Source organism: Gekko japonicus, unplaced genomic scaffold (assembly GCF_001447785.1).
Source record: "Gekko japonicus isolate JY-2015 unplaced genomic scaffold, Gekko_japonicus_V1.1 scaffold3222, whole genome shotgun sequence".
Taxonomy (NCBI): Eukaryota; Metazoa; Chordata; class Lepidosauria; order Squamata; family Gekkonidae; genus Gekko; species Gekko japonicus.
Window position 1 is genome coordinate 140,107 of NW_015173776.1, and position 22,021 is coordinate 162,127.

Below are 22,021 nucleotides of genomic sequence, written 5' to 3' on the forward strand. Positions count from 1 at the left end.
CCTACACAGAACTAAGTGAACTGATAAACATTCCCAATGTTTGAATTTTCCAAGAGCAAAATATATACTTTACAAGGTACCAGTTTTGGCAAAACAAAATGTGTATAATTTGGCTTTATTATTAGATGAGGCTTCAGTAAATGCAAGCCATCTGCATCTGTTTTATTTTTAAGTTGATTAGCATACCCTGAACATAAGCCACTTATTGTTATGGCCTCTGTGATTGACTGCACTTTAAAATCTTATATGTGATGTGTAAACAGGTAATGGACTGTGAAGGGTTAATGCCTCACAGAGCCAGAGAGCCTTGAGTGACAGGCTGCTCCAAGATATCTGATCCGTTAACATCAGTTGAGCAGAGGAAGACTTCTGAACTGAATACGTAGGAGAATTCAATCTGAGTCTAGCCCTGATGGAGAAGAGGTGGGTGTGACAGGAGTCTGAATTCACCCCTGACTGAGAATACTGACACAGTCTGAATTTAGCCCTGACTGAAAAGGGTTTAGTACTGACAGGGTTTGTGTTTAGCTCTGACAGTTTAAAACAGGCAGAGTACTGGAAGGTTGGCAGGAGTGGGTAGTTAGGTGAAGACTCCCATTCAGGCCAGAAAAGGGGATAGATCTTCTAGTGAGAGAAGAAATTCCCCACCCAGTTGGGAAATGGAGATAGCTCTGAGGAGTGATCCCTTGTCAGATGTGTTTAGAAAATAACTTTAGAAACCTGAAGAGTCAGTAAACCTCGAGAAGAGTACTGTGGGTTTAGTGGAGGAATTTGGGTACTGGACAGAGTATCCCTGCCTTCTGGAAACCAAAAGAGTCAAATACACTCAAGAAAGTATAGTGGAGTGTTTAGGAAACACTGAAACAAAAGCCTCTATTCTTAATGATTCTAAGTCACTGTGAAACCTTAAGAAACTCTCAATTGCTTGAAACATATGAACTGTAGTCTGTGATTATGTTGATTTACCTGAGGAATTTTACCCCTGATTTCACCTGACCTTTTCCCCTCGACACTGAATAAAATATTTTATTTCTGAACTTTAAAAAGCCTCTTGAGTGCCATTTCAGTAGTTTAAGTTAAAGAGGGAGACCTTGTCCCTTCCCTTAAGATCCTGGGCTAAGCCAGCAACACAATATTATACTGTGATAGGGTGGGACAGCCATAGTTCTTCAGAAAAGAATATCAAAAAGGGCTGCTCAGTCAGAACAGGGGAGAAAAACAGAGGGGAAATCCTGCCTCTGAGGGAGGGAAGTGGGCTAGGTCTTCATTGCCTCTTTCTGAATGAGACAAGCCAATCTATCTAAGCACTTTTATTGTTGCAATTTTTTTTATGATAGAAGACTTCCAAGACAAGATGTGATGCATCCTTAGAGACCTGGAGTCATAAGGTCAGCATTGACTTTGTGCACCCAATTAACCCCATAATCCCAGAGCGCAGGGAGCTTTATTTCAAAGTTAACCAATAACATGGAAAGGGGTTCAATGCTTAGGTGGTAATGATCTGTTAGAAGAGTTTATTATTGTTCATTTAGGACACTGCCATGTTAGATATGAAAGCTATTGATAAGGATGTCGGGTCCTACAAGGCAAGGTAGCCAATAATATAGTAGTTTTCACTCTTCCTTATGAATCTAAACTGACTTTTCTCCACTACGAATACACTGCTATAATGCAGAGAAGGATATACAATTAGTACTCTGGATATCCATTTAAAGGTTCCAAAGACAGTAGTAGAAGGATGGATCTCCATCTTTGAGCGATTTTTAAAAAAGGGAAGGGGGAAGGACACTACCTCTGCTTCCTGAAAATATGTGCTAATATAAATCCCATACTCAACAACCACAGACATGAAACTGATTGTTTATCTCCTTTGCTCTGAGCAATATTAACCTGTTACATCAGCATTGAACATAAAACTTATGACAACTATCCTATTCAAGTACATATATGACAGTAGACTTACCACAACTCATCTCTCCCTGCTGTGGTAAGGAGATCTAACAGAACTCCCATGTGGGAATGACACAACAGAACAGGGGACAGACAACAGAACAAGGGATCAAAAGTCAAGCCTGCCTGGTTTCCCATTACTGGAAGATATAATGGTCTTTGTTCAAGCGAGCAGATAACAATGCACACCCTGTCACAATAACAGTATAAAAATCATTAGGAGATGTAAAGCAAAGAAGGAAGACAACAATTTTTCTTTTTTATTTCAAAGTGTTTTCTAGGGGTGAACAATATTTTTTACTGAATACTAGCAATTTCATATTCTCAGTTTGAGCCAAATAAGAGAGAGGAATGACCCAATAATGTGTACAACATTAAACATTATTAAACTTGAAAAATCCTTTGGAAATACAACATGTATGTGTTTCAAGCAAAGCACAGAGCTAGTGTGGTATAGTGGCTACAGTGTCAGTCTATGAAGTCTATTGGGTGACCCTGACCAGTCACTCTCTCTCAACTTGACCTACCTCACAGAGTTGAAAAATGAAGAGAGAATGATATATGCCACCTTGAGCACCTTGAAGGAAGGACATGAAATACATCAATACAAAGTATTAAATAACAGGTTTTAATTTTGTTCCTCTCAAGTTCAAATATCTGTGTTATTTTCATATGTAGCCCTGAAGAGGAATGCTGCTTGAAACATGTATATTCTGAATTGTAAAGGATTTTTCAAGTCTAATAAGTATGTTACATTGCTCCCGCACCCTCATCTTTTTTGGTGTTTTCCTAGTGGGTGCGGCCTTCCATTTCTACATAACTTAGGCCTCATCACCACAGTTTAAAATAGTGATAGAACAACTTACCACAAACTTCCTCATCTGGAAGAAGGTTTTTGCAGTATCTAATTAAAAGGACATCGTTTTACAGCAAGGCTGGAAGTAGACTAAACTGCCCACATCAAGACCAACTCTCTCAGCCATGGTAGCTTCCTTTTGGGGTAATTTTCAAAGCCACAAACCAAATGTTAACCTTCTCAAAGAGTTGCCTATAAATTTAGCTTTTGAAGAGATAGGGCATTTACTTGCAGATATGCTTTGGCTGATGTCTTCTCAGCTGTCAGATGTTACGTTTTGGCAGGCACTGTGAGAGTCAATTAACACAAGCTTATTTTGAGCTGAATTCAACCCATGCCACTATTTTTTCCTGCAATGACTGAATACGTCTTGGGCAAAATGGCCAAGTTTCAGACGAGCAACAAACGTATCAATCATGGAAGGAAAAAGAAGTATCAATGTTATGTTCAGCTTCATGTCTTTTAATGTTCAGCTGCATATCTCTTAATGCTCTATAGGCTACCACGTGCCACCAATACACTCTTCCCACTTACATTTGCCAAACTGGACTGTATCTTTGTAAGAGAATAAACACAAATCAGAACACTAAAAATCAAGCACTCAGAAAGCAGTGGGAGAGCCATATGCATCTTCCTACACTTTCAACGATCAATGTAAAAGGTTGCTATTTTTCAACAAATGCTCCAATGCGAAATTACCACATTCAATTTCATATACAGACTTGCCACGATCATGTTTGGACTCCACATTGAGTGGTTAGTTTATGACACAAAGTAATCATTCTTCTATGTGTCTTACTTTGCCAATTCCATACCAGCTGGCAGTGGTCCACACCCAATCTGTGCAGATTGTTTGCTCTTGATTGGGTCTTTTCATCCCTGAACTTCAATGTAAAGTATATACACCTGGACACTGGAGACTTCTGGCCCTTCTTTGTAATAAGTCCCGTCCTTCCAATTGTACCCTTGTGTGCATACAACTGCCAACTGAGTGTTAACACTTCACGTGTATGATGCAGTGGGCCTTGGCTCACAAAAGCTTATGCCACAATAAGCCTTTAAGGTACCAGATTATGACTCCTTGTTATTATTATTTTTTATTTCCCTCTCCTAAAAAGGAGAGAAATTTTGCTTTTACAACTCAGAAAATTAGGAAGGGTATATAGAGGGATAAAGAAAAGTGTTGAGTGATGTTAAGTGTTAGTATATTAGTCTTTTAGTATTAAAGTTAAAGTCAATAGCTTCTTCTGCAGCTGGATAATCTTCTTTTCTTCTCTCTCTGTTAACATCGAGCACTTAATATGTTAGTAATGTCCTTTTGGGATTAATATTACTTTTAAAGCATTATCCGAAATAGTCTTTAGACTTTGGGGTCTTTCCCTTTTTTGTCTCTTAAGTTATATTTTGGACCGGTCGCTCCTTTAGTTTCCTCATCCTTCACCTCTCCCTCTGAGCTGCTGTCTTCTCCGCTGTTTGCCGACATCCACTTGGCAAGTTCTGCCTCTTCTTCTGTACTGGCGTGCCTCTTCAAAAAGTCTTGAGCCTTGAAGATAGAGTCTATCTTCTCTCTTCTGTCTTTAAACTTAAAGACCAATCCTTCGGGCACCAACCATCTGTAACTAATTTGATGATTTTGTAAGAACATGGTCAATCCTTTATATTCCTTTCTTTTCATTCTGATTTCAAATGGAACATCTTTCAGAATCCTAATCGGTTGATCTCCGATTTTCAAGGGCGTTGCTGAAGCTGCCTTTAAAATCTGGTCTCGTAGACATTGCTTTGTGAATTTCACGACCACTTCCGCTGGCAACTTGTTTTTCTTTGTAAAGTTGGAGTAGGCTCTATAAACCAAATCCATCTCTTCTTTTATTTTTCCCGCTTCGTTGCCAGTCAGTGGTGCTAGGGCTGTTACCAGGATGTCTCTGAGGTCCTCTCTTTCCTCCTCTTTTAGCCCCTAAAATCGAAGAGTCAAATTCGCTTTTTCCATTTGAAGCAGTAACAGTTTATTATCCCGTTTTTCTTGATGTTTTTCCACTTTAATGACCTTCTTCTTAACTTTCTGTATTTCTTCTGATGATGCCAAACATTTCTTTACGATATCATCCACCTTGTCGGCTGTCTCTGTCATTTTTCTCTGTTGAACACTGTAGGCACTTTCCATGCTGTCCAATTTCTGCTTGATTTTTTGCAGTTCCTCCAGCAGATGGCGTGCAAGATCACCTTCTAGTTGACTGACAGCAGTTCCAGCAGGGGAAGGGCTTGGACAGGAAGTCCCTCCTGTCTTTTTTGTCTGCTTCTCTAGCAGTTTTCTCTGCCCTGCCATGTTTCGCTGTTGTTTATACTTCAAAAGTTTATGCTAAGCCACTCGGGAATGCCTCCCTCGTCGTCGCTTTCCTCTCCCTCCCAAAAGGTAATGCGCTTTTACAAATTTTCGCTTCGCCCCCCTTTTTTTTCTTTCACAAAGTCTCTTTCTCGGGTGGGGGGGGAATCATCCCTCCCTTTTCCGCCTCCCAGGGGGAAAGAAGCACGCTTAAGCCACCGCTTTAAAATCAATCACCAACTCACAGTTCATCGCTTTTTCATTCTTTCAGACTTTACTTTAGCGCTCCATCACTCCGCTGTTCTGGTGGCGTTGCTAGTCCCCATTCGGGGCACGTCGCAGCCGGGGCCGTTTGGGGCAGAGGGAGAGCCTCAATTCCCGACCTTCTGGCCGGCAAGAGGCTTCTCCCCTAAGCGTCCCCTGGTTCGGAGCCTTTTCACCAAGGCTCCTTAGGATCTGCGCGTGGGCGATCCGGCTCCGGGAGCGTCCCGAGACCCAGTTGCCATTCGCGCCGCCGTGGCCGGAAGTCATGACTCCTTGTTATTTTAACCCAGAGAGTGACTGATGCATTCCTACAGTGAATCAGTCTCAACTTTAACAAAATCAAACACAGGAATCCTTAACATTAACTAGTATCCCCACCTCCAAATTGTTCTTGTTTTCTTTGTAGGTAAGAAGGTTGGAAGACAGCTGAGGTTGTTCAATAATTGTGAATCTAAGTGAACATTCACAGTTACTCTGCTGCATATATTTCTTTGACATGCAGCTATTTCAAGCCAGCTGCCTCAGATAACCAAGAAGAGAAAAGGACCTTCCTAACTGGAAGTATTTCTCATCTTTGTTTCATGTACATTCAGAAATCTTCCCTTCAGAACTGCAGAGGAAGTGAGCTGCAAATTGCCAGTGGCATTGCAAAATAGCTTCCTCGGCAGGAAACAGAGCAGAAAGGACAGAGAAAAGTGGAAAGTAAAGGCTTTGCCTCAGAACTGTACCAAGCCTTTTGAGAGAGGCTAATTTCCCATGATGGAAGCTGTTTATTCATTTTTGTTGCCAGGCTGTTGACTTTATCTAAACAACCCAGAGGCTAGGAGACCTCTTTAGTCAGATGCCTGCATGCAGCATATCGAGCATACGCAAGGCACCTGCAGCTGAGGGTAGCCTTTGCTGCAGCCACTGTTAAAGTCACACAGAAGGTTTATGTTAACAGATTACTCACCCAACATCTATTCTACACGGGCTACTTATCCTGCCTGAAATATATGTATGTCCTATAATCACGATATTTGAAAATGCTGACAAATAAATACCTGCCCAACAGTGTTCCCTCTGAGCTGAGTAAGTGTGAGCTAGCTCACAGGCTTTTAGCCTCCAGCTCACACATTTTTGTCTTGGCTCAGGGAGGATGGCTCCAGAGCAAACTGATCCATGCAGCAGCCAAGTCACTCGCTCACAACTTTAATGCCAGTAGCTCACAAAGTAGAATTTTTGCTTATAAGACTCCACAGCTTAGAGGGAGTACTGCTGCCCAACCAAAGGCATCCCTCAGTCAGGTTGGCAGCGTATTAGGGCAGGCTACCTTAGGGCAGGGTACATCCACCACTTGCTTAAAAGCACTTTTAAAAAATCTACTTCATTTATACCCCACCTTTCTCCCCAACAGGAGCCCAGAGCTCTTTATATCATTCCCCTCTCCTCCTATTACCTAACTTCCAGACTTTCTGCTTTAAAATCAAGTGCAAGTGATTAAAACAAAATCAAAGAAGATGCAAATAATTCTTTTCAACAACTCATATGTAGCCTATTCATTCAAAAATTTTACACCATGGTTATTCCAGACTTGCCTAGCTCTGGTTCTATATTAACAGATCTGGTTAGGTAAATACTGTTACAAGCAACCTTAGCAGCTATATCAGTTTCCTCTGTGTCTTTTCCAGTGCCTTCTTCCCTGCCTTAACAGCCTTTTATATTCATAAAAGGCAGCCAACTTTCTTTGAAAATTATGTCTTTCAATGGCCTAGAGTGATGTAAATGCATAACAATATTTCTTTCTCTTGAACACCTATGACTTCTTAAGAGGAAGGGTGTTTATTGAACGAGCTCTAATAACTACAGGCCAGTAACATCATAAAGACCACGACAATGGGAAGAACCTTTTGAATAACCTAAAAATAGCCAGAGGTAGGGTAATTCAACCATACTTTGGCCCCGGTCACATGGAGAAGTTGCCATGCTGAAGACACGGATGATAGGCGCGATCACACCGCAACATCTGGGAAGTGTAGTGCACCCATGGCTAACCCGTGGCATGTTGCCGAAGATGCGGAGTAAAAAACCACCACATACGATGTACTAGTTTCCGGAAAATGCAAGGCAAGGGCGGGCGTCTGATCACGTTTCCGCTGGAAACCCGTGGCATCTGGCGCCCGCCCATGTCCCGTTGCAAACTGGATTTTTTTTTTTAAGTCTCCACTGGATGCGCACAAACGATCATGCACATGTGCGAACTTCGGTGAGACAAAAAAAAACCCGTTTGCCACAGAAGTGGCGCGGCACGATTGCCCATGTGAACGCGCCGTGCTGCTTCTTTGCCATGCTGCAGACTAGCCGTCTGATCAGCACCTAATGCCTAACCACGGGACCTTAACAGGACATCTGATCGGGCTGCCGCACGTTACTTTGTTCCGGGGCAAACAGCCACGCTTGTTAGAGAACAAGCCTGATATTTGTTTTATGAACTACTTATTGCTACACATGGACTATGCACATACACACAGGCTCAGAGAGATGTACACTTTAGGTCACCTGTTGTGATGACACACATAGAGGGTACCTGCACATACCTGACATGTAAATAAGGTTTCAGCTACACAGTTGCCCAGCCTGGTGAAGAAGCACAAATCTCCATTATTGTGAGCAATGAAACAACAACTCTAGGAAGAAACAGCCCCCATGGCAAAGCCGCTTGTGGTCACGTACCACCCATCAACTGCTTTGTTCCTGAGCTGGAATTTCCTCCCAAATGGACATTTGGTTATCAAAGGAACTGGCCAACTTAATCAGCATTACAAGGAAGCATCCTGACCGCCTGGATTTCACACCTGTTCAGATGCCATACTTCGAGTAAGGTTTTAGGTTACAATATTGGCCATCCCTCCTAGGTAACCTCCCTCCCTGTCTGCAACCAATAGGATTGTTTTTGGGACGGACTAACAGGTAGGTGGGTCAAGAGGTTGGCACAGTTACCACCCATCTCTTGGACCCTCTATAAAAGGAGAGAACCAGTCACCTGACTCCTGGCTAGCTAGCATTCCCCCCAAGACAACCCCTATCTGCTTTTACCCCTCTTAAGTCCCCCTTGCTATCCCCAACCCTTGCCTCTATTGATCTCTTGATCTATAGTCAAGAGCGTTCCGGCTGGTTCTGGTCATATGTATTCCCTTTGTTTCCATTTCTTCCTATCCATTCTTCATTGGAACAACCAAGCTTCAAGACAGATAAGTATCGCCCACCATCACCCCTACCTGCTAATGCAACTGTGCTTATTTCCTACTGTAATTCTTAGGAACTTGATTGAATATGTGAGTGCATCAGTATTGTTTGTATGAGATATATTTTTAAGTAAAAGACATCTATTTTAACCACAACAGCCTCGAATCTTTTACTGGTAACTCTTGGTGGGATCAGGACCTTGGTATAAATTGGCAAGAACCCATCTATAATTGCCAATTGCTATAAATAAAAAAAGAGAAGTTAAGCAAAGACGTTCATGATAATCATCAAATGAGGCAGCTTTCAATTTCTTAGCTCAGTAGAACAGAGACAGATTTTCTGGTAACATATTCCAAACTCATTTATTCTCACTCCCACTCCTATTCTTTTTTCCCCCTGGCTGTTAATGTTTCGCAAAATACTTTGCTTAGTTGTAAATCACTGCTTTGGTGCTACAAACTTTCAGTAGTATATCGGCAGAAGGTATCCCCATTTCCCTGTTTGAGTGTCCCTTGTTGGACTGCGTAACAAGCCCTTCAACATTAAATGGTGGATGGAGATAGTTGTCTGGTTGGCAAGACCTGAAGAACTTTGTTCCAAATGCCTGGAGTGTCTACTGCCGCCTGGCTTGTGTCAGTGGACCACAGACAAGCATAACACTTTAGTTTCACTTCTAGTTGTAACTAAATCCTGCCAAACTAGTTAAAATGGCAGAAATGCTACATCAGCTGTGAAGTTACATAAGCAACCTTATTGTAAAAGTACCATGTATATTCATAGTGCTTACTCGGTGGGGGAGGGGGGAGTAGCAGAAATCCTGACCCTTATTCTGAAGGACTTGGCATATGGAACTGAAAATCAGAGCATAAAGTGCCTTTCTGAAATCCAAGTGATTTCAAGAGCATGAGTTATGATCAAAGATACATGAATGAAAAAATGCTCTATGTTATGAAAGACTGAGTAATTCATGTTAGACTCTTTAAACCTATGTTTGTTCCTGCTAGAGTTTGCATTAATCCCAAAAATCTCATTATAAAATAGCCACCCAATCAACCACAACTTCAAAATCAAGACAGAATCAGAAAACTATATGTGAGGGATAAATAGGGATGCCAACCTCCAGGTGAAGCCTGAAGTTCTCCCGGAATTACAACTATTTCCAGACTACAGAGACCATTTTCCCTAGAGAAAATAGCAGCTTCAGAGGGCAAACTCTATGGCATTCCATAGATTCTATGTGAAAGCCCACCCCAAATTACCCCCTTCTATAGGCTCTGTCCTCAATCCCCAGGTATTTTCTAGGCTGGAGTTGGCAACACTCTGGTTAATCTATAGAGCGGGAGAACGACATCTACTACCAACCCAGCCATGAGTACTCTGGAAGGCCATTTTTCAAAACAGAAATAACATAAACCTTGTAGTTCTTGCAGGAACGAACAAAAGAAACCCTGGTTGCTCACTTCATCCCCAGCCAAAAATGGTATTTTCCAAAAAGCAGGATGTTGTCACCTTTCCTTCACTTCCTTTGTACTTGTGCTTGTCTGTGAAACGATTTTACTCACAAATGTTTCCTGCTGTACATGAGACAGGTTTCATTAGCAATTAACTTTAATTATGTCAAGGCTAGACTTAACTGTGCACAACTACAACATACATTAAAAAAAAAAATGCCCCAACTGCTAAATTACAGCTACAGTTATCTTTAACAGTTCTGACTGGCGTGGAGCTCATAAAATTCCAAAACCAATTTAAGCCCATTAACAATTATTTGTGGCAGTCTCTCTCTCTGACCCCTACTATGTCCCATGAAGGAAACCCTGTTGGGTGATAAAGGGTGGAGCTCATGCAAGTATAATCATGCCTGAAGTCTGACAAGCCCATTAGGATCCTAGGACTGTAATCTCTACTTCACTAATGTTCCCTGTTCCCAGTTTTGGTACTGAGACCAGCTTCTCTCTCACTTTCTGTTTTGTACCAGGACAGTACACAGATCTCTGGTCATCACAGAGACAAGAGGCAGAGAATGAGCAGAAGAAGCAGGACGGTGCCGTAACTGAATCACATTAAGTGCCGCAGAACAGCTATTGACGGAGAAGCCTCACTTCCCCCAGTATCTAGCACTCTGACCATTAATTGAAGATTCGCTGCACAAATGATGCAGAAGAGCTGATTTCAGTGACAGGAGGAGACAGTGTTTGCAACCAATGTTTCTTACTGTCAGGGCTCTTTTGGTAGAACAAGCCCAGCAGGAACTCATTAGCATAACAGGCCACACCCAACAGCAGAAACCTATTAGCATGGTGGGCTACACCCCTGACAGCATGGCTCATTAGCCTATTAGGCCACACCCCCATGTTACCAGAAGTGTGCTCATCCAGCCACACCCATCTTTTGCTTCTTATTCTGTTTACCTTGTTTGTTGTCAAAACCCAGGGCTTTTTTTGTAGCAGGAACTCCTTTGCATGTTAGGCCACACACCCCTAATATAGCCAATCCTAATGAGTTTCTGCTGTTGGGTGTGGCCTATTATGCTAATGAGTTCCTGCTGGGCGTGGCTAACTTGGGAGCCAGCCGGAACTCCGTTCCTGTGCGTTCCTGCCCAAAAATAGCCCTGCGTTACTGTTAAGATAAAATGAATGAATAAGGACAAACACCCATGAAATTATTCCCTAGGACTGGATACATAGCCAGTGAATGGTGCTGTTCTCTTCTGACAAGTAATATATGGAGCAGCCGCCCAGGCTAGCCCAATCTCATCAGATCTCAGAAGCTAAGCAGAGTTGGCCCTGGCGAGTATTTGGATGGGGGACCAACCAAGGAATTCCGGGGCCACTATGCAGAAGCAAGGCAATGGCAAACCACCTCTCTTAGTCTCTTGCCTTCAAAACCCTACGGGGGTCACCATAAGTTGGCTGTGACTGGACAGCACTTTACACACACAATACATGGAGCAAATCTGAATAAACCACTCCTGTATGAGGACGCTTCAGAAGAAAAAATGATACAAATTATAATTATAATGGTATTGAAAAAGTAGATATTATGAGTGATACATTGCTTATTTAGTAGATTTGTTCCAGTAAATTCAAGTCATAGTATTACAAACAGGCCTATCCTATACAAAGTTATGCCAGATCATGGCTTAACCCCTCACGGTAAGTATCCACTGATCCATTCCCCTAGATAGTTGAAAGATACTCTCTTGTCCTTGTAACATTCAGCTTTGAACCCCATTGTGTCCAATAAACATGGGAAAATACATAGGCTTAGATTGGAGTAACTCTGCACAAGATGCACTGATAATTCCTGGTGAAGTTATTATCATACTATACTTCATATGGTGCCATATCCAAATGTAGTAGGGTGGGACGATCTTGGAGTTTTAATTAAATAAGGTATTTGCATAATATCCTGAGCATTTGAAAACTGTCAGGACTCGGAGTACCCTGTGGAATGGTGAAGTATGGCTGAGGGTGTCATTTAGTTGACATAAGCCAGGATGCAAACGTTGACGATGGGCAGGAGACTCCTAATGCCCAGATCACCTCTACGAATGTTACAAGAACTGCAGATTCCCAAGCGGGATTACTCGTGAGTAGCCTTGACCAACAGGGGACCTCTATATCTGTTGAACTCATGCAGTTTCTGAGACAGACTATAAGGGAAGAAGTAGCTGCCATTCATCGTCCATGCCAGGATGAGGGTGGTTCCCAATCTCCTGTCCATTCCCAAAGGGATTACAGACATGAGGAGTTAGAAGTAGATAGACCCTGCTGGCCGACCAAGGCTGCCAGAAAGGACCACTGTGCCCATAGGGGAACTCATTCCCATTGGGATCCCTTACAGGATGAGGACAACATAACTGAAGATACGGAGGAAGGGGAGTTCCTGTCTGATGAGGAGATGGAGGAAGAGTTAGAGGTGCCTACACCTTCTATGAGATTTTTTAAACCAGAAGATTATTCATATCTTCTGTAAAAGACCCTTACTGCCTTAGAACTGCAGCCCAAAGTAGCTGCAGAGGCTCCAAACAGCTCCATTCCTTCTGATGAATCCAGACCTAGGGGGAGCAAAGATTATTTCCCCAGAACCCCTGGGATGGAGAAAGTTCTCGCATTTCCTGAATTTCTAGAGAAACAACTCAAAAATGAATGGGCTAAGCCTATGGCCAATAGACATTGTCCTCCCAATATTAAAAAGTTATATGCCTTACCAATTTTTACTAATAAGTTTCTCCAGGTCCCTCTAGTGGATGCTCCTGTAACAGCACTTCAGACAGCTGGCCTGCTTTCTGAAGATGGCGATGGATCGGTCAAAGACAGTTTAGATAAGAAGGCTGAATGAGGCCACCATCATGGCCATCAGAGCATCGGCCACAGCCACCACGGTAGCAAGAGCTGCGATTGCGTGGTTCAGAAAAATGGTTCAGCTCATTCCTGAATCCAACAAGCGCTTGGCTGAAGGTGCAAATAGACTGCTTAAAGCATCAAGTTTTTCTGCGGACGCTATCTTAGATGCTATGATCTTCTCTTCTAGGGCCATAGTTTCCACAGTAGCGGCTAGAAGAACGCTCTGGATTTGAGCCTGCAGGCAGACCTTCACACCAAGTCCATAGTTACAGCGTATCCTTTCCAAGGTGACCGCTTGTTCGGGGACTCCCTGGACAAAATACTTATAGAAACTAGAGATAAGAAAAAGGTGATGCCCAGATCTCTGGGCAGACCAGATCATAGAGACTCTGGCAACTATTCCTTTCGTTCCCAGAGGCCTCCACCAAGATTTAACAGAGACTTCAGACGGCAGTCTTGGGGAGCAAATAGACAAAATTTTTGTAGAAACTCCTTCCACTACAGACAGAGACGATAAGTATGGAAGAGACAACAAGCCTTCCAAAGCATGACTGCTTGTCGGCGCCCGGGGGGGGGGGGCCTCTGCTACTATTCCAACAAACCTGGGTCGAATCCAATGCAGATCATTGGTCTCGAGAGGTCACTTCCAAAGGTTACTCCATCGAGTTTGTCACAAGACCCCCAAACTGATTTGTCCCCTCACCAGTAACAAAGTACCGAGTCAAGCTTCATCGCACTCTAGATGCCATACAACACCTGTTCAGCATTCAGGCCATAGAACTAGTACCTGTCCTAGAGAGAGGACGAGGCGTCTACTCAATATTTTTCACGGTTCCCAAATGGAACGGCAGTTGGAGGGAGATACTGGACCTGAAATTTCTAAACAGGTTTGTAAAGCTACGCCGTTTTCGGATGGAGACCCTGAAATCCATCGCAGAGGCCCTTCCACCGGGAGAATTTCTAACCTCCATCGACTTGACCGAGGCTTATCTGCATGTTCCCATCTTTCAGGGCCACAGACAGTTTCTCCGTTTCTGTGTCCAGGGCCAACATTGGCAATTCAGAGCACTTCCGTTCAGTCTCTCAACTGCCTCCTGGGTATTTTTGAAGATTCTCATTCATCCCATCGTCTTACTCCGAGAACAGGACATCCATGTGCACCCCTATCTAGACGACCTGTTGATGGTCCAGCTCGGCAGACAAATCCAGGAGAGATACCAAATACACCATTCAGTGCCTCCACTCACATGGCTTCCTTGTGAACCTTCAAAAGAGTTGCCTGTCTCCCTCTCAGTCCATAGAACATCTGGGAGTAGTTCTAAATACGGTTCAAAATCGGATGTTCCTTCCAAAACCCAAGGCAGAAAAGATCTGTACTCTGTCCCGACAAATCATCAAAGTCAGACAGTCATCGCTGATGATGCTCACCAAGCTGATGGGACTATTTATCTCCTGCCTCGATTCAGTACAATGGACCCGCATGCACGCGAGGTCTCTACAACAGTTTCTTCAACCATATCAGTTCAAGATTATGACAAAAAACTACTCCATTGTCCTGGTCCCTCATCAGGCCAAACTCCGTCTAGCCTGGTGGTCCAAGGCAAGAAACCTGCTACAGGGCTGTGCGTATTATGGGACAGGCTGTGAGCAGATAGTTACAGACGCCAGCCTCCAAGGTTGGAGAGCCATGCATTCGAGCTCGCCAGCTCAGGGAGTGTGGTCCAAGGAGGAAACCAAACTTCCCATCAACCTACTAGAGTTCAGGGCCATTCGCCTTGCCCTTCTTTACTTCAGTCCTCTAATCTCTGGAGGTCACATCCTCATCAGGACAGACAGTGTTGCTGCAAAAGCATACATAAACAGCTAAGGGGGCTCCAAAACGGCTCCCTCAATACCTGTGTGGATTGGCTCAGCGGGTGGCAACTTCAGGAAGGGGAATGGTCCCTGAAGATAGAATTGTTCGACCTGATAGTGAACCACTTCGGTTTCCCTGTTTGCCTCACCAGCCAATTACAAACTGCCAAGGTTCTTTACCAGATTTTATCACCACAGGGTGGAGCCAACAGATGCCTTGACGTCTCCTTGGCCCACGGGGCTCATGTATGCCTACCCCTCCAACGCTGGTCATCTCAAAACTTCTCCAGAAGATCAGAGAAGAGAAAGCAGAAGTCATACTGGTGGCTCCATACTGGCCGAGGAGGCCGTGGTTCTCCGAACTAAAGATCCTTGCGTCTTGACCTCCACTCACACTGCTGGTAACATTGGATCTATTGAGTCAAGGCCCCATCTGGCACCCAGAACCGGGATGGCTCAGCTTGACCACTTGGCGATTGAGTGGGAAAAGCTCCACAAACTAGGCTTCTCCAAGAAGGTGTCGGATACTGTGTTGGCCTCCAGGAGACCCTCCACTTGTCAAATCTACAACACCACGTGGAAGGCCTTTGTTAGGTGGTCCAGAAGAAAACGTTTGGATCCACTGAAGCCACGTCTGTGGACCATCCTCGACTTCCTGCAAGACAGACACGACTCGGGGCTGAAGGCATCTACCCTCCGACGTTAGACAGCGGCATTGGCCACGGTTCTTCCCACCGTTAGAGGATATACCATTTCTGCTCATCCCTCATGTGCATCGGTTCCTAAAGGGTGCGTCACTTCAGGATCCTCCTACCTCCCACAGATTTCCTTCACGGAGGCTGAATGCGATTCTCAACGCCTTGACACCACCACCTTTTGAACTCTTTGAAGTGGCTCAGAATGAAGACCCTCTTCCTGGTAGCGTTCACCTGAGCCAGAAGAGTCTCAGAGCTGGAAGCACTCTCTGCTAACCCAAAGTTTTGCATTTTCCACAGGGATAAGGTGGTACTCTTCACGGATCCCACATTCCGACCGAAGGTGAATTCCTGATTCCACAGATCTCAAGAGATCTCTCTGCCTTCTTTCTGTCCTAATCCAGAGCACCCCAAAGAGAGATCCTGGCATTCACTGGATGTGAGACGGGCCCTAAAGACCTTTCTCCTTTGCACTAGCAACTTCCGCAAAACAGAATCTCTCTTCATCTCAGCCAAACAAAGGGAGCAAGATGTCCAGAGCTTCAATCAGTTCTACTTTGAAGTCCTGTATCATGGAGACGTAGAAAGCCCAGAAGCTGGTTCCTCCTCTAGGCATCACTGCTCATTCCATACGGAGTGCAGCCACGAACGCTGCCCTTACCAGTCAGACTTCGGTAGAGGAAATCTGCAAAGCAGCCACGTGGTCATCTCCTTCCACGTTTGTTAAGCACTACAAAATAAACTTGTATGACTCAGCAGACGCAGCCTTTGGGTGAAGAGTCCTGCAGCATGTTCTGACTAACCATGACAATGACCCACCCAATATAGGAGGACACTGCTATGGGAGGTCCCATCAAGATGTCCTCCTCTCAGAGGGAGAATGGACCAGTGGATACTTACCATGAGGGGTCCTTCTCCTCTGAGATAAGGAGGACATCTTCGCCCTCCCACGTCATCAACCTTATATTCTGCTGCTCCTTACCTAGTGTTTTTCATACTAGTTTGCTTCCTTCCTGCCTGTTTTTCTCTCTCAGTAGTTAGGTGGTTATGGCTCTGTTGTTATGGTTCAGTGTTATTACTGCTTCTGTGAGTTCCAGAAGTGAGGAGATGGGTGTTCCCCACCAAGAGGACAGGAAGTTGAAGGTTATTGGTTCCTGCCTCCCTACAGATTAGGGTGGGAAATACCCATCAAGATGTCCTCCTTATCTCAGAGGAGAAGGACCCCTCATGCCTTCCCCCTCTCTTTCTAAAGGCCTCTGTGAATCCAAAATGTCGTCCGCGACACGAGACGCAGGCGGGGAATGGGGCCACTTTTTCACAAGCTTTTCCTTCTCCGCGGCTTTAGGCTTCAAAGCGGCAGATTTCACCGTGCCTGCTGGCGTTTGGGCAGTAGTCACGCCTGCCACGGCAAAGGAGGCTTTTTCTCTCCTTCAGAGAGGAAATCGTCGTAGCCCTCATGCTGTGCCATTCTTTCTCTCTCTCTCTCCAGCCGGAGCATCGAGAAGTAGAGGGGGGAGGGGAAGAGAATGCAGATGAAGGGAAGAAGCTCAGAAGGACGCAGGAGGGAGGAGAGGAAGGAGGGATTTAAAGTTAGACACTAGAGTTGAAGAGAGAAACTCTTGAGAAGAAAAGTAGAAGAAAAGTAGAAGAAATTAGGCACAAGCCTAACTTTGTGCTGCTCTCCCTACTGAGGCAGGAACAGAACTGAGGAGATGGGCGTTCCCCACAAAGAGGACAGGAAGTTGAAGGTTATTGGTTCCTGCCTCCCTACAGATAGAGTGGGAAACACCCATCAAGATGTCCTCCTCTCAGAGGGAGAATGAGCATATTCTCTGTATACTGGGATATACTGAACTTTGCCCTACAATGCTGCTCTGAAGCACACAAGACATATCTAAAAACTTGTTCAAATAAACAGCTCTTCTCTTGGGGGACCTGAAATGAGGAGACACATATACAGCTCATGCATCCTTAATAATGCTTTGTTTTCTTGGGCAAACAGAATATATAATTAGGCAAATGTAGCTGTACCGAATCAAAGATGCTTTGGTTTAAGTCCCCTAAAGGGATTTCCTGGAGTGAGAAAGAAAAGCCATCTGCTGACTCCAATGGAAGTATCAAAAATGAAATAAGCTGGGAAAGAATGACATCAAAACAGCTAAACTGGCATTCAGCAGCTCTCCAGGAACTCAAAGGCTTAAACTGCATAAAAACAAAACAAAAAGGTCAAAAATCAGAATATAGGAAGCCCAAGGGGCAAATCAATAGAGAAAGAACTATACTCCGTCTTAGGTTTTCATTTCCCACATCCCAGTATGAACAAGCAAAGCCTTGAACAAAGCAAGGAAAATTACAAATAGTGCCTTTCATTTGAAGAATTTAAAAAACCATCCACCATATCACCTCAAAATCCCCACAGGGCTTGAAAGTCTCTTCAGACTTACTTTTTAATTCTAACATGAAAAAACAGGTTGCTTACCTGTAACTGGTGATCTTCGAGTGGTCATCTGTGCATTCACACCCGTGGGAGTCCAGGCACCTGCGCTGACCCCGAGCGGTGACTTCTAAGCTCCAGAAAGGGATTTTCACGCGTTTTCCCCCTGCGCATGCCCAGGAACTCCACTGCACATGCTCAGGGTGGGGTGCAGAGATCTCGCCAGTTCCTTCTGACCGCTGTCCAACCCAACTGAAGACTGTAGGCTGCCAGCAGAGGGGAAGGTCAGGCTCGTGGTGTGAATGCACAGATGACCACTCGAAGATCATCAGTTACAGGTAAGCAACTTGTTTATCTTCTTTGTTGTGTCTGTGCATCACACCCTTGGGAGAGTAGCAAGCTCTGACCTACCTGGTGGCAGGCGCTGGTAGCTACTCAGTCACATATTGATTGGAGAACAGCTCATCCCACTGCAGCACATCCCCTGGCTTGCACATCTAAGGCATGGGAAGGGCTACAGCCATAGATGTGTCCAGCTGTACGATGTCAAAGACCAAAGCATTCACACCTGGACGTGGTTGAACAATGGATAGATCTAGGGTGCAGGCCATCCTTTTTACTAGGTCCCCATACGATTTCAAATCCTCCAATGGAGATATCGGTAGGTTTTTGGCAGTGTGGGCAATGGTTCTGACTCCGGGGTGTGATGCACTGAATAATAACCATCATCATCAGAGTCCCGTACTTGGGCACTATGATCGGTATCAAAAATGTCTGAGTTGGCCTGCAAAGGAGTTCCTGATGGTTTGGGTTTGAGAGACGTCGATGTCGATGGTCCCGTTAGCATCAAAAGGGTTTGTTCTATTGGATTCTATGTCGTCTTCTGATGGTGACAATGTGTCGGTATCAGTAAATTGGGTGCATCGGCTGGTTTCTTGATTATCACTTGGTGGGGTGATCTCAAGTGGTAAGTAAGCATGGAGTGTTGATCCCAGTCTGGTGGCCTCCGCATCTGGAGCCACAGAAAGGGTGGAGGATAGGCACCGTACAGGTATTGGTATTGCTTCTGATACCATGGCAGTGTTGGCGGTGCTTGCCATTGGGGTGGTGGAGCATCATGGATGGCACCTGGCTCTTGTTCTGGAGTGCTGTGGTGCAAATTTCTATGAGCATCATGCATTCGGTGGTGATGGATGTGGAGAGCTATTTCTGCTCATTTACCCCGACGAGGGGGAATGACGGTAGCTCCACTGGGTGAGGTCAATCTCATCAATCTCAGACGCAGAGATGCTGAGGGGATGTGACGCAGCCTGGTGGTATTTTGATACCGGGGGGGGGGGTTTCACCCAATCAGTCTGTTGTCAAGTTGGTGCCAACTGGGTGGAGATCGGGTCTGGTGATCGTGGTATAGCATCAGGATGGTGAGGCATCAAGTCCTGTGTAGGGCTCTCGGCTCGATGCTGTTGGTTAGGGGATGTCACTTTGCCCTTGTCCGATGTATGGACCTTCTCCTTTTTGCGTTTCTTTGCAGGAGAGTCCAAGGAAGATTTTACAGTCAAGCCCGACCTTTTCGACGTCGATGCCCCAGTGTTGTGCGGGGTCGAAGTCGAAGGTTTTGATGGGGTATAGTGCAGAGCCAGGCCCGACAGCTGGTTAGTCGATCCCTCAGCCGTCGCGGTCTTCGTGGCTATTTTAGATGGGGCCAAGGTCGATTCCAGGAGTGCAGCTTGCAATCGAACAGCTCTGTTTTTCCTGGTCTGCTTGGAAAACTTAGCACAGTGGGGCCAAGAGTCTGTCCGATGGGCTTCGCCCAGGCACAGCAGGCACAGGGAGTGGTCGTCGGTCGGAGCTAGTTTGCTCCCACAGCGGGAACACCATCTGAAGAACCCCCACATAGGTCGATGGGGTGTAGAAGATGAAAGATAGATTTTTTTTTTCTGAGAGAAGAAACGGAGCTAGATAGAAGGGAGAAGTTCACTGACCGGAGCAAGGAGAAAACACATCCTATCTGCACGGCGGTCAGAAGAGAACTGGCAGGATCTCTGCGCCTGGCCCTGAGCATGCGCAGTGGAGTTCTTGGGCATGTGCAGGGGAAAGGGCATGAAAATCCCTTTCTGGAACTTAGAAGTCACTGCTTGGGAACGGTGCAGGCACTTGGGAGTCCCAAGGGTGTGATGGACAGAAACCACAAAGAAGATCAATAAATATGATTTAGAAGATTAATACATGTGATTAACTTCTTGATGCAACTAAGCACTATTTAAACCAGTACAAACTCTTCATACAGGTCCAGCTAGAAGAAATCCCCTGCTGAGATCCCACGAACGAGTGCAGGAAAGCACACAACTAATCTGAACCTGCATTAGTGACACTGACAACATCTAAATGTTTTAAAGCAGGGGTGACTAACATAAGGCCCGGAGGCCGGATCTGGCCTGTCCAGGGCTCTTATGCAGCCCGTGAGCAACTGATGCAAGGGAGGGAGTGCTGGGGGGTGGGTGGGATAAGACACTCCATTATGCCTTTAGCACAGCAGAACAACCTCGCCTGCAGCAGTCAAGCATCATGGGAGCATCTGCCCAGCATTGCACTGCTGCCTCTCCGGTCTGCCTCTGTGGGTTTTCCTCTGCATCCCCCTCCCATCCCAGGGGGCCTTGCAGTGAAAACACACCAACTCGGAGCTTACCAGCTGCTGTCCTTTATACAGTTTCTATCTCTAGTTTTATGGTACACATGGCCTGGCCCAACAAAAGAGACATTTATGTCAGATCCAGCCCTCATAACAAATGAGTTTTGCGACACCTCTGTTTTAAAGGGCTCTTTAAAATCCTAATGTCCAAATCCACTGAGGTAGGCTGGTGACTGGCAGGAGACTAACCTGGGAGAGGGGCCCTCAGGAGTGTCATCTTTACATAATGATGTCACCAGAAATAATATCATCACACCAGGATGCTGCCAATCGCCCCTCCATTCCTCCCCATTTTTCTCCTGCAGCCTAGATGAGCAGCAGGACATAAGGCCAGTGGGGGATGTGAGGTGGCAACCCTGCCCTGAAGTCACTAAGTACCTCTTACTTTCTACCACAGGATGTATGAATTCTTACATGTATACCGGTATCAGGTTTACCTAGAAATGGCTGACTTTCAACTAGGCCTAGCCTGTTTTGGAGGACTTCATTTCATTAGGGACCTCTCAATGTCATTTCCCGATTCCTTGCTTCAGGTCTGTCAGTGTCCTCTACACTACTTCATGCCGAGTCTTCACTTGTCTATATGCCTACCTGGCTGCTATGTGTCCATGGTTCTAAGGCTGTCCACTCCAAATTGGGAAAATCCCGGAGATTTGCAGGTGATGCCTGGGAAGAGGAGCTTGAGAGGAGAGGGACCTCAGTGGGGTATAATGCCATGGAGAATCCACTCTCCAAAGCAATCATTTTCTCTAGGAGAACTGAACTCTGTAATCTGGAGACTGCTAGATCTCCAATCTCCACCTGGAGACTGGAAACTCAACATGATCCCTACTACATAATCCCCTTTTTCTGCTTTTGCTCTTGCTGCCTTATCTTTTACTTACAGAATTACTCCCATCCTCTTTATCTTGGATCCACAAAATTGCACATTTCCCCCAGCTGCCAGTCCCTCAGGGGGTTCATTCCTAGTTCACACCAGTTTCACCAGCTGCTGGTCTCTAGTTGCTTGATGGCATCCTACAGTCAAAGTTCTCCTCTTCCTCCAACCTAATACCCTCAATACAAAGCCATCATGACGGGATACATCATGATTTTTATTCAGATGTAGACAACAGTCCAATAGTATTTCAGACTCTGCAACACTATTTGTACCTTAGATGCATTAGCAATGTATCCTAAGTAATGTTAATCAATACTGCAATATGACAGAAGCAAGGCAACCTGCAGTGCAGATATGCCCACAGAATCAAACAAAGCATCAAACACAGCTGCCACCTCAGGAAAAGAACTGGGAATCAGCACATTAAAAAAGAAGAATGGCTTGAGCACTTACATCAATCAGGTCTGAGACATCGTGGATGTAATATTTACTAACTGCCGCATTC

The 22,021-nt window shown here is 45.0% G+C and overlaps 1 protein-coding gene across 1 annotated transcript in view; it reads right to left on the reverse strand.

Moving 5' to 3' along the window:
* SRGAP3 (SLIT-ROBO Rho GTPase activating protein 3) overlaps positions 1–22,021 on the reverse strand; it is a 99,451-nt gene that overhangs the window by 71,821 nt on the left and 5,609 nt on the right. The window contains 1 exon segment of the mRNA XM_015423530.1: positions 21,970–22,021. This exon segment is cut by the window's right edge and continues 11 nt beyond it. Within this exon segment, the coding sequence (XP_015279016.1) occupies positions 21,970–22,021 (52 nt within the window).